The 13,245-nt window shown below is 39.3% G+C and overlaps 1 protein-coding gene across 1 annotated transcript in view; it reads left to right on the top strand.

The window, feature by feature from the left end:
* The window catches only part of Itga8 (integrin subunit alpha 8), a 213,745-nt gene that overhangs the window by 39,845 nt on the left and 160,655 nt on the right, over positions 1-13,245 (top strand). The window contains exons 4-6 of the mRNA XM_045135108.1: positions 4,722-4,845; positions 10,450-10,511; positions 11,859-11,904. Of these exons, the coding sequence (XP_044991043.1) occupies positions 4,722-4,845; positions 10,450-10,511; positions 11,859-11,904 (232 nt within the window). The remainder of the gene's footprint in view (positions 1-4,721; positions 4,846-10,449; positions 10,512-11,858; positions 11,905-13,245) is intronic.

A 13,245-nucleotide genomic window follows, 5' to 3' on the forward strand; every position in this document is an offset into this window, starting at 1 on the left:
ATGGCATATGTATCTGGACTTTATTTGCAGTGGCTAGAAGCCCTGGTACACCCATCATTTTTTTCTCTTTCTCTCTCTCTCCCACCCTCTTTCTCTTTCTCTCTATGTCTGCCTCTTTCTCTCACTATCTTCCTCTTAAAATAAATAAAATATTTTTAAAAATAATTAAGAGGATACTTAAAATTTGCCTAAAGAAATTGTCTATAAAAACTAATAATAAAATATACATAATAAAAAAGAAACTAAGAATCTTTAAATAGTTTCTCTATTGTTACATCATTTATTTTACATATAAACAAAAGGAAAGAGCTCTTTAATATTGATTTAAAATTTAATTGTAATTAAAAAAACTGCTTCAAATCTTGGAATATACCAATAGTTTGTAAAGTAAGAAGAAAATCTTAAATCCTTGATAGACATCTTTCAGGTCTCAACACTTTAACTTGCTTCTGTTATTGTTGTAAAGAATTATGCATATCTAAGTTATTGAGAAGCAAATGACTATTAAATAGATTTAGACTTTAACTTTGTAGAACTTTGTATCCTTATTGCCTGTAACTTCCTCCAAACAGTATGCAAATAACTGAGTTTCAGGGTTGGTTTTAGTCAATTTAAATTATGACTTAATAAGAATAAGTATTTAGGGGATGGAGAGATGGCTTAGTGGTTAAGGCACTTGCCTACAAAGTCATAGGATCCCAGTTCAATTCTCTAGGACCCACATAAGCCAGATGCACAAGGGGATGCATGCATCGGGAGTTCATTTGCAGTGGCTGGAGGCTCTGGCATTGCCTGTTCTCTCCCTCTTTCTCTGTCTCAAGTAAATAAATTTTTTTTTTTAAAAAAAGAGAAGAAGTATTTAAAGAAGTTTCCTGGTTCATTTAGTCTGTGGTTAACCCCTAGGAAGTTTTGGTATGCATTTATAGCTCTGTCTATTTATCAATTTATCTTTTACCATGCAGTCACTATAGAATTATTTTGCATTAACATATTTTTCTTCCAGAATTAGGAAGATCTGTTTTAGTCTTAGAGCTCATAAGAGAAGGCTGTCTAGAGTCCCCTGTATTTCATCGCTCACACCTGCCATTGACGTCATTAACTAACTAACTTGTAAGTTCATGGAGGTGACTTACAGAGTTTGGAGACACTGGCCAGGACTCCACAGTGGGTAGAATGGAAAATACAGGAAAGAAGTTGTAGAAAGGTGAATTGCCTAAGAACATAGGCTACCTTTATTGAAAATAGCACATAGAACTAGATCACCAAGGAAACATTTAGAAGCCTAAAATGGCTTTAAAATCATCCTGTCTTCCTGCCTCAGTATTGTAGGATTCTCCAGGTCAAGGCCCTCAAAGATGAGAACTTGAACATCCAGATACACTTGGAGGACTCAATCCGCAAAACAGGAGACCGCACAGTGACTGTGATTTCTGTGCACTGATCACTTCTTTTATTCCTTGCAAAATGTTATTTCATATCTGTCTTTGAAGTTATTTATTTATTTAGGGAGAGGAAGAAAATACAGGCCCACTAGGACCTCTTGCCATTGCAAACCAACTCCAGATGCATGTATTACTTTTTGTATCTAGATTTGTATAGGTATAAGGGAATTGAACCATGGGATTGCTGTCTTTGCAAACAAGTACCTTTAACCACTAAGTCATCTTTTATGTCTTAAATACCATTCTCTTGTAGGATCTAAGCTGCTCTAGAAGAAGCCAGATTATGTTGTAAATGAATCATGTTTTTCTTATGATTGCTTAATTTTTATCAAAAGTTCCTGATATCATGCAAGCTAATTTAAAGGCATTTCTCTTTTAAACCTAATCTATTCTTTGATGTGACATTGCAAAGCATAATTCAATAACATATCTTATTTTCTCCAGAGTACCATTCCTAAAATTAGAAAGCTTAGACAAGGCCTGGAGAGAGGGCTTAGCAGTTAAGGTACATGCCTGTGAATCGTAAGGACCCAGGTTTGATCCTCCAGGTCCCATGTAAGCCAGATGCACATGATAGTGCATGCATATGGAGTTTGTTCGCAGGGGCTAGAGGTCCTGATGTGTCCATTTTTTTCTTTCTTTCTCTTTCTCTCCTTCTGTCTCTCCCTCTTTGTCTCAAATAAATTAAAATAAATCTTAAAAAAGAAAGCTTAGACAAGGAATTAAGTAAGTACCTGATATGACAAATCTTATATCATAAAAGCTAAGATATAACAATTACTGTATACTAAATTATTTATTTTTTGTTGTTTTTTCAAGGTAGGGTCTCACTGTAGATCAGGCTGCCCTGGAATTCACTATGTAGTCTCAAGGTGGCCTTGAATTCATGGTGATCCTCCTACATCTGCCTCCCAAGTTCTGGGATTAAAGGCGTGCGCCACCACACCCAGCAAATAGATATTTTGTAATTTATTTTTCAACTTTTGTACAGTGGTCATCAATTTAATTTCACTCAACATACATTTATTTATTAAACATATTTTCCATGCAATACTCTATGTTTAGTAAGTTTGTTAGTTATATACATTCTGAAAAAGGCTATAATGTGTGAGCAAAATTTTTGCATAAGCATACCATTTTATTTGAATTTACTACTCTTTATCTTAGCTAAAAATAGTCATGGAACATTTCATTTCTAATTCTTTAGATTATTTGCCTCATTAGAATCTAGGACATATTTGTAGAATGATTAGTGTAACTCATCTCCCCCAGAAAAGTTATTGTTTGTCATAAGAATTTAGCAGAATTCCTTCCTTCCTTCCTTCCTTCCTTCCTTCCTTCCTTCCTTCCTTCCTTCCTTTCTTCCTTTCTTCCTTCCTTTCTTTCTTTCTTTCTTTCTTTTTTTTGAGGTAGGTCTCACTCTGGTCTAGGCTGACCTGGAATTAACTATGTATTCTCAGGGTGGCCTTGAGCTCTCGGCAATCCTCCTCCCTCTGCCTCCTGAGTGCTGGGATTAAAGGTATGTGCCACCATGCCTGGCAGAATTTATTTCTTTATAACAAGCAGAGTCAGAATATGGATTTACTCCCTATCTGCCATGAATCCCATGGACATGTGTGTAAGTCATTAACATGTGTTCTTTGAATGACTTGCTGAACTTATTATGAAAGTACGCTAGCATGCATGAGATGCTGTTTGACCTTTAGTTTTGCCATGAATAAAAACCATGAAATATGCACCAAAGCAGAAATCCAGAAGCTGCTGAGAGCTCAACACTAAAATGGACTTAAAGCACACCCACGAAGGCAGAGGGAATTTTGTGGAAGATGGGGCAGAAAGCCTGTAAGAACCATAGGGTGGGAGGGGAGGAATATCCAGAGACATTGCCCTCCCTTCCCCCTCCCCAGTGACCGACTGCTGCTCTCACAACTAACTCATTACCACAACCCCGTGATGAATACAAGCAGTCCCACTAAGGAGGGCCCGCCGTGGTGTGGGGTAGAGAGGAGGGAAATGTTGGTACCAACATATGATGTGGCCATACAAAATTTCTAGTTAATAATAACAAAAAATAATGATGACATCAAAAGAGAAGAGGGACTAATTGAAAGAAGGTGTATAGGTATGGAGGTCAATAAAAATTAGATTTAAAAATTATCAATAACGGGGCTGGAGAGATTACTCAGTGGTTAGAGGCACTTGCTTGCCAAGCCTGCTGTTAGGATCTAGTTCCCAGTACCCACAGAAAGCCTCATGCACACTGTGATGCATGTGTCTGGAGCTTGTGCAGAGTAGCGAGAGGCCTTGGTGCACCCATTCTCTCTCCTCTCTTTCTCTTTCTGTATGTGCGCTGTTCTCAAACAAATACATACAAATATTTAAATAAAAGCAAGAACAAATAAAAATAAATTAATTAACTTTATATAAAAAGAAGTTACCTGAAATTCAGATAAAGTCAAATATATTATAAACACCAGATTATTTTAAATTTTCATGAGCTACAACTTCAGTGATAAAGGCAATCCACAAAACAGGGATTTATAAACTTGTCTGATTTCTTTGTATTGAAAATCACGTTTTAAAAGTTGCTAGACAGGGCTGGAGAGATGGCTTAGCGGTTAAGCGCTTGCCTGTGAAGCCTAAGGACCCTGGTTCGAGGCTTGGTTCCCCAGGTCCCACGTTAGCCAGATGCATAAGGGGGTGCTCGCGTCTGGAGTTCGTTTGCAGAGGCTGGAAGCCCTGGCACGCCCATTCTCTCTCTCTTTCCCTCTATGTGTCTTTCTCTCTGTGTCTGTCGCTCTCAAATAAATAAATTTAAAAAAATAAAAAAAAAAGTTGCTAGACAAAGAAAGGAGCTAGTTTTCATTGAAGATGTTACCCTGATTGATTCGCTGTTTGAATATTGCTTGCTTTTATGTGGGTTCAATTCTTTTACAAAAAAAAAGAAAAGAAAATATAAGTTCTTTGCTTTTAGGAAGTAATTTTCATTTGTCAGGTTACTTTTTGTTTAATTTAAAATTCTGCTAGGGGAGAGGAGAACTCATTCATTTGTGTATGTTTAATTTTTGCCAGTTCTGTAGTGTATTAATGTTAAAAATTGGCTTTGGAAGTTTAATTGACTCTGACTCCCAAGGTATTTATTCAATAGACCAATTAATTCACCTAACAATTTAACATAATTTGCCATAACTTTAGTTACACTAGTCAAGAATTCAGATGAGACTGCACTCACTATCAGAAGCTGTTGTCTGTGTGTTAACTGTCTCTGGTGTTTCGTAGGCATGTGCTCCCTTGTATCACTGGAGAACTCTTAAACCTACACCAGAAAAGGACCCGGTTGGCACGTGCTATGTAGCCATTCAAAATTTCAGTGCATACGCTGAGTATTCTCCTTGTCGTAACAGTAAGTTATTTTTATTCCTCAAAGCTGAAATTCAGCTAAAGACTTTCTCAGTAGGTAAGTTCAAAATAACATGGATGAATTACAGTGTTGTGGAAAGAGCCAAGGGTAGAGGGTATGGACAGCATCGTGCACTTTTGCTGTGACAGGATGGCGAAGATTCACAAATTCACTGATCCTTGTCTGCACTTGCAAAACTCAGCCTTTAGATATTCTTCAGTAGAATTAATTGATTCCTTATTTTTGGCCTTAAGCTGTCAGTTACTGTTGAAATCTCACACTGTGTTCTAAAGATGCCAAGGGCTCTCTCCTCTCATTTACAGCAGTAACGGTGCTGGTTAGCGTGACTGGACCTGGGGCACGTTGATTGGATCATTCTGTGTGGTCTCTGTTGTTTTCCTGGTAGCTGTGGGCTTAGGTTAGTCCATATGTTACACTTTCTTCCACAAGTGTTGTATCTACTTTTTTTCAAAATGGCTGTGTGGCCGTTCTAAGAATCTCCCAACAAAGCACCCTTTCGAGCTATGTCTCTCATGCTACCCATGGACTCATTCCATAGCCCTGGCTCACTTCAAAATTATGACCCTCCTGCCTTATCTTCCAGAGGCATACCACCCAACCTGCTGCAAAGCATCCTTTGAGACACCTGTAAACCAGTTTTTTGTTTATTTATTTATTTGAGAGAGACAGACAGAGAGAGAAAGAGGGAGAGGGAAAGAGAGAGAAAGAGAGAGAAAGAGAGAGAAAGAGAGAGAATGGGCATGCCAGGGCCTCCAGCCACTGCAAATGAACTCCAGATGAGTGTGCCCCTTTGTGCATCTGGCTAATGTGGGTCCTGGGGAATTGAGCTTTGAACTTGGGTCCTTAGGCTTCACAGGCAAGCACGTAACTGCTGAGCCATCTCTCCAGCCCCTGTGAACCATTTTTTGAATAAAGTTGTTTAATTATTTCATGTTTGTGAAACCCCCAAGGACTTTGGGATGACATGATTGATTGATTGATTCTCTGCTCATACTTTTTTTTTTCTTGGTTTTTTTAAGGTAGGATATCACTGTAGCTCAAGCTGACCTGGAATTCACTATGTAGTCTGAGGGGGTGACCTCGAACTCTTGGTGATCCTCCTACCTCTGCCTCCTGAGTGCTGAGATTAAAGGCGTGTGCCACCACACCTGGTTTATCTGCTCATAATTCTTTTGTCAGCTCCTACATTGTTGTAAATTCTAGATATAACATTGGGATTGGCAGATTATCAATCAGCAGGTTTGCATCCTTATTCTTTTTTCAAATATTTTATTTATTTATTTGAGACAGAGAGACAGAGGAGAGGGAGAGAATGGGCGTGCCAGGGCATCCAGCCACTGCAGAAAAGCTCCAGATCCATATGCCCCCTTGTTCATCTGGCTTACGTGGGTCCTGGGGAATTGGACCTGGGTCCTTTGGCTTTGCAGGCAAGTGCCTTAGCCACTAAGCCACGTCTCTAGCCCTCATTCTTATTCTTAATAATTCACAAGAGCACATTGAAGAGTGAAAGTTGCCATTAACAAAATCATCCTATAACTGATTTCAGGATGATAATTTTTTAAAAACTTACTCTGAAGTTACTGTGACCTCTAAAACTACAAGTAAAATCCCATGTTTGTGTAAGTATTTTTAAATATTCAAGATCAATTTATGGAAAAATGAGTAAATACCATAAATAAAACAGTGAAGATAAAGACTGGATCAAGTGGGGTGGCTGGGGAGAGCTCAGTAGGTGAACTGCTTGCTGGGTAAGCATGCGGACCTGAGTTGGGTTCCTAGAAACTGTGGAAAGAAGACAGGAAGGAGAGAAGGAAAGGGGAAAAAAGGGAGGGAAGGAAGGAAGGAGAGAGGAGAAAGGCTAAGAAACGACAGCTGGGCAGTTTGTAATCTTGGGGCTTGCTGATCAGCCAGTCTGATTGAAGACATCCTAGCTAATGAGAGACACTGACTCAAAAAAGTGTACAGTGTTCCTGAGGGACAGCACCCAAAGGTCCTCCAGTCACCACATGTGTACACACACACACACACACACACAGAGAGAGAGAGAGAGAGAGAGAGAGAGAGAGAGAGAGAGAGAGAGAGAGAATGAATTGATCAGGCCATTATTCCATTAACAAAGAGACTGCTAAGCTTTACAGCTCCAAAGAACCAAAGGGGAACTTTTAAAACACGGTGATTTGGGTGAGGATTTTGGCGAGGAGCAGAGTATGATATGCTAAATGGGACATAAGGTCTGTATGTTAAACTACTTTTACATAAGTGTTCTTTGTTGACGATGAAACTCAATTATTTATCCATCATCATATGATTGCAAACACACTGGCACTAACTCTTCACATACAAGGCAAGCAACCAAACAGACACCCTGTGTCCAAGTGATGGGTATCCCAGGGAATGAGCAGGCGGCAGACGTCTAATTAAACACATTTATAGTATAATGTTGAGCAGCAAAAAGTGTTACCAAGAAAAAGACGAGAATGCCAAAGAGGAAGAAGTAATTCGAACCAGGGTGTGCAAGGAGGATGGGGTTCTGTTGACAAGGTGAGAGAAAAGATTCTTTTAGCAAAGGAGAGTGGAAGTGGACAGGAGAGGAGCTTTAAGGTACAGGTGACAGCCAAGAAGAGGCATCGCTTGACCACAATCCATGCAATGTGCTTGGCTTTGGGGTGTGGTAAGAGGCCAGTTTTATTATGCTAAACAAATTCCATACTGAAGTTGTTTCATTAATGTTTACACCTGTGCATATATTTTTCATGGTTTGCTAAAAGTCTTTCCTCATGTTGGCAAACTATTATAATTAAAAAAATGAACTATCCTTAACATGCCATTGGCCTTGACATGTGGTCTTCCAACTAACATCAAGGGTGCTCATTTTCAGAACTTGTCACTGCTTCTAGTTTGTTCCATTGTCTGACTTTCCATGTGTCAGGAAAGCACAAGTTAAAATACGGCCCATGGAATCTAGACTTGTGCACATACGTTTCAGTATGGGCTTGAACTACTTTCTACAAATATGTAGTATGCCTGTATCTTGTGGTCCCTGGATACATTATCATGCTATCATGCTTTATTTTTCCTGAATAGAAATATGCAAAGCAAATGTACAATGGAGCCCAGATTGAGTTGCAGAATAGCTAAATAGGTTGCCAAGAATTGATTTAGCTCTCACGCACACCCACAGCTCTTACATCCTCATGGGCTCTTTAGTCTTACTTGTCTGTCTTCCTCTTCAAACATCCAAAGAGCAGACTTCCTGCCATGGCTAAGAAGTCCGCAGTCCATTAACACAGACCTTGTTCATGAGCATATGGTCAATACCCCAGAGCAGCAACATCAGCACTATCATTTTCAAAAGGGAGTTTAAAGAAGCACCCTGTGTTTCTTCTCTCATGTACACCCACGTATGCTCTGAGCGCAGGGGAGGCGACCTGCTCATTCATATTCACGGAATGCCTCCTGCTCTCATAATTCAGGTGAGAAAAGTTCACACACTCCTTTCAATTTTATTTTAGTTATCAGCAAATAGTATTGAAGAAGAGCCCATGTCCCTGGATTACTGAATTTACTCTGGGACACAACTATAAGGTTAATGATAATTTGAAGTACCAGGAAGAAATATTTCTTTGGGTCTCATAAATTCTAATTCTGTAAGAAAAATTAATGGCCTTGAAGGGCAAAGAATCCCACAGTCTTCTATAATTGCCTCTCAAGCACTTGAAGTTGGTAATTTCTTGACGGTTTTTAATTATTGTTTTTTCCTTCATTTTTTAAAAATCATTCTTTAAAGCAAAGAATTATCAGGTTTATTCTCTCTTAAATAATTTATAATCTTAAAACTAAAGAGTTGATTTTAGGGCTGGAGAGTTGGCTTAGCTGTTAAGGCCCTTATCTGCAATGCCTAAAGACTCATGTTTGACTCTTCAGATCCCACATAAGCCAGACACACAAGGTGATGCAAGCATACAAGGTCGCACGTGTGTACAAGGGGGCATACACGTCTGGAGTTTGATTACAGTGGCTGGAGGCAATTCTCTTTCTCTCTTGTTCTCTCTCTCTCTTGTTCTCTCACATAAAAAAAGGCTAGTCTGTTGCACTTGCCCCCAAAAAAGAGTTGATTTTAAGAATGGATTTTTGAAGTTTGTATATTTAGAAAATTAATTTTTAAGAATGGATCTTTGAAGCTTGTGTATTTAGAAAATTACTTCTTAAATACACCCAATAGGTTTATATAGTAATTCATTATGCATTCACAGGTATATGTGTATAATTTTTATATTCATAAGCTTCTAGAAAACTAAAACCCAGACTTTTGAGGTGATATTGATGAACTTATAAAATTTATAACCATCTACCTTAAACTTATTCTAAATGATGGAATAAATTTTGTTAAAATATACTGTGTGAGGTAGGAAGGTATTTTGAAATATAAGGAGAGTAAGGCCAAATGTGGTGGCTTATGACTATAATCCAGCAATTGGAAGGTGAAGGCAGAAGAATCAGGAGTTCAAGGCCGATGTGGGCTGTATAAGACCCTGTCTCAAAAAAATAACTTTGAGGAGGTGGGCAGATTGATAAACTGGTAATGACAGTGCTAAAAGTAGCCACGATCTGGCTTGAGAAAAGAAAACAGCAGATATTCTAGTCCTGCATTCTGTAGAACTAGATCCATTTGGCCCAGCCTACCAACTTTCCTTTGGTGATGGTAGTGATGTGAACTTCCTTTCTTGCTCTTTCATTTTAGTTTAGTTCCAATCCACTGTATCTAACTATGCGGTAGTTGAGATCCTCCCTACATATTGACTATAATTAAGAAGTTTTGGAACCTGGGCTGAGGAGATGGCTCAATGGGTAAAATGGCCCCATAAGCCTAAGAGCCTGAGCTCAGATCCCCAGTACTATGTAAAATGTCAGGTGTGGCAGAACATGCCTGTAATCACAGAGCAGGAGAGGCAGAGACAGGAAGATCCCCAAGGCCTGATGCCTAGCTTGTCTAGCCCAGCCAGTGAGCACTGGGTTCAGCGAGAAGCCCTGCCTCAAAAAAAAAAAAAAGATAATGAAGCAATTGAGGAAGACACATGACCTCAACCTCTGGCCTCCATGTGTACACACACACATGAACACATGCACCCTCATACACACCTGTCCATCACCTTTATGAATGGCAGACATGTCAGAAGTGGGCAAAAGGAGACACTGCTACATGGAAAATTTGGAGCACAGTTGGAAGATGAAGACTTTATTTCTGCCATGAATATAAATGAAAACCCCTTATTATGATAACAAACTCTTACTCTGATATGTTCCCCATATGCCCAGTAATTAGTGCTCAGTGTACTCAATAAACCCAAACAATAATAGCCTCAAAAGACATTATTTCTTTTGATCTTTCTGCAGTATCACAGTAATATATAGGATCAGAAACACATGGAAATGTACTTAATAAATTACCTGAAACTATTTTAGAAATAAATATAAAGCACAAATTGTTAAACTCAGAATTGTATGGGGAAACAACAGAATATCATGAATTGCTCAGTAAAATATACCTCAGAAATGATGACATTTGTTTGTTTTCCATCATTCCAGGCAATGTCGATCCTGAAGGCCAGGGTTACTGCCAAGCAGGATTTAGTCTGGATTTTTATAAGGTAAATTATTTTGGCCTTTAGCTTTTGATATTTGATATGGGCTTTTGTTGTTTTTATTCTCTGTCTTTAGTCCCATACCCTAAGCAATAGCAACAACCAACAACCTTTGGGTCTATACGTAGCCATATCTGGAAATGTATTTCGATTTCTGTTACATTTATTTCTTATTTCTACTTAAATCTATGTACATGACAGCATATTATATAGTATGGGACTACGTACAATGAGGAGAATCTTTCTTTTTATCCCATGTAGCAATCATTTTAAAATGAAAATGTCAAAAACTCAGATAAAATGTGTCTATCAAAAAGATCACAAGAGTCTATAAATTGTTTTTATCTCCTATCTGTACTTGCTTGCTTTGATTTAATATTCATGTTAAAACTCACATATCCATTGATAAAATTGAAAGCAGATGTTTAATATAAACAAAGAAAATGACTGTATGCAGAAAAAGCTCAGGAACATGTGCTGTATTCTACTGTACATCTGTCACATTTCACATCGTTGCTTGTCTGCTTTCCCTGAAAAGTGCAGCTAGGGTACAGAGAGGGAGCTATGATTAGAAAATGCTTACATTTGCTAGGCTGGAGGTTTTGCGTTCTCTCCCGAGAAGGAGGTGGGCCTGCAGATATATCCTTTAGAAGTGGCCTTACCCAGGGGAGCTGGAACAGTGTGTAAAGTGCTTGCTGCAGAAGTATGAGGACTTGAGTATCGATCCCCAACAGCCACACACAAGCCAAGCATGTCAGGAGCACACACTGGAAACCCATTTCCAGTGAGACAGTTTACTGGCTACCTCGTCTGCTGAGTCAGAGAGCTCTAGGCTCAGTAGGGAACTCTGCCTCAGTATAAGGGGAAGAAACTGAGGAAGACACTTGACTTGTGACCTTCATACATACATGTGCCTACATGTATACATACACACACACATACATACATACATAAACAAAGGCATTATTATGACCTTGAAAAAATTTAAATACAATTTTCTTTCATCACCAAGGTTTTCAAAAGACCATGTCTGGTAAATTATACGGCAGTAATGTAGATATTTTGCCTACTAGAGGCAGTGCCAAAAACATGAATTTACATATTCTCAAGGGAGAGAGTTCAACTTGCCTGAATGAAATTAAAATTGTTTAACATGATAACACACCGAATAGTTGAAGGCAAAGCAAGAAAGAAAATGGCCTGCACGCCTCAGATATAATGGCCTCTTTAAAAAATTGTGTTTTTATGAGTAGCAAATTGTTATAGCAACACTGATTAGCAATGATTTATTGCCCTTTAAAAATTCTTAGTGCTTCTTTTCCAATTGTTCCTGTTGCTGCTTATGTTTTGCAGAATGGAGACCTCATAGTAGGAGGCCCTGGGAGTTTTTACTGGCAAGGTATGCTCTGTTCGCAGAGGGGAGGCATGCCTGTATGACTAACCAGGAGAAGCAAAAGTTGCATCAAGTTTTGACTGTTTATAACATCACATCTGTACTCACAGTTTCCTGAAAGCATCCTTTCAGTTTGTCCTGTGCTGTGTGCTATACCTTTTGAATGTTCTTATGGACCACAATTCATTTCTCCACCAAGAATTTATTGAGATTATGCTAGGCTCTGTGCCACATGCTAGAAATCCAATGATGCGGGAAAATAGACCTGATTTTACCTTCATAGTAGTTAATATCTGGGAAAAGATATGGGTATCCGCCAAATAGTCAAATGAGAGCTTGTGTGGAGCTTCACATTCTGGAGACAGAAGCTGAAGCATTGCCACAGACTGGCTGGGTCTACTTAGCGAGTTCTCGACCAACCAAAGCTACATGTGAAACCCTGTCTCAAAATGAAATGAAGTTTAAAAAGTCACATGAGCACCTGAGAAACCCCAATTGTAACATATGCAATACAGGACCAGTATGTCATTACTGGGCCATGAGAAAGCAGGAGGCTTCCCCAAGGTGCCTTTGTACTGTGACCAGTGGATGACAGGAAGCCGGAGTCCACTTGTACACTAATGACAAGGCATGAGCCCAGGCAATAGCTGGCACCCTAAGGGAGTGCCTTCTAATTCTCATGAAGGTGCTGTCCTGGTGAGCAGCAGCCCACAGGTCAACTAACTTGAAAGAAAGTAATCCCAAACTGAGACCTGGACTTCTTAGGTGAGGGTGGGAGAGGGACTCTGCCAATGTTTGTCAAATGATGCAGTGGAGGTAAGAGTGGAAGACAATGAGGGGACGAGGGTAAAGACAGCCAGGAGAAAGCACTGCCAGCAGAGCGGGCAGAGGCCCAATACCACGTGGGCCTTGCAGACCAGCACACAACTTCATCTTTGCCCTACCCACAATGAAAAGCTGGGGGAGGGTTTAGACAGTTACAACAGACGAGTTTAGATATGGTAGGAAGGTGGTGCTTATCCTGAAAGTAATGAGAAACCACTGGAGAATTTTAAGTATGGGATGCCATGATCAGCTGTGTGGTTTGAAAAGACCACTCTGGCTGCTCTATGGAAGGCACATTTGAAGTTGGCCAGAATACCTCATCAGCAAATTAGTAAGTTTCTAAGGTCAACTAGCTCTAAGTCGCACATAAAGATGTGTCCTTAAGGGTACTGATGGTATCAATTGAAATTAAGAAGAAATGGGAGAGATAATTTGGTAGCAAGATAACAGCATAATTGATGGAAAATAAGTGGTGAGTAGGAAGGGAAAAGGTCAAGAATATGTTTGCGACATTTGCAACTG

Source organism: Jaculus jaculus, chromosome 15, assembly GCF_020740685.1.
Source record: "Jaculus jaculus isolate mJacJac1 chromosome 15, mJacJac1.mat.Y.cur, whole genome shotgun sequence".
Taxonomy (NCBI): Eukaryota; Metazoa; Chordata; class Mammalia; order Rodentia; family Dipodidae; genus Jaculus; species Jaculus jaculus.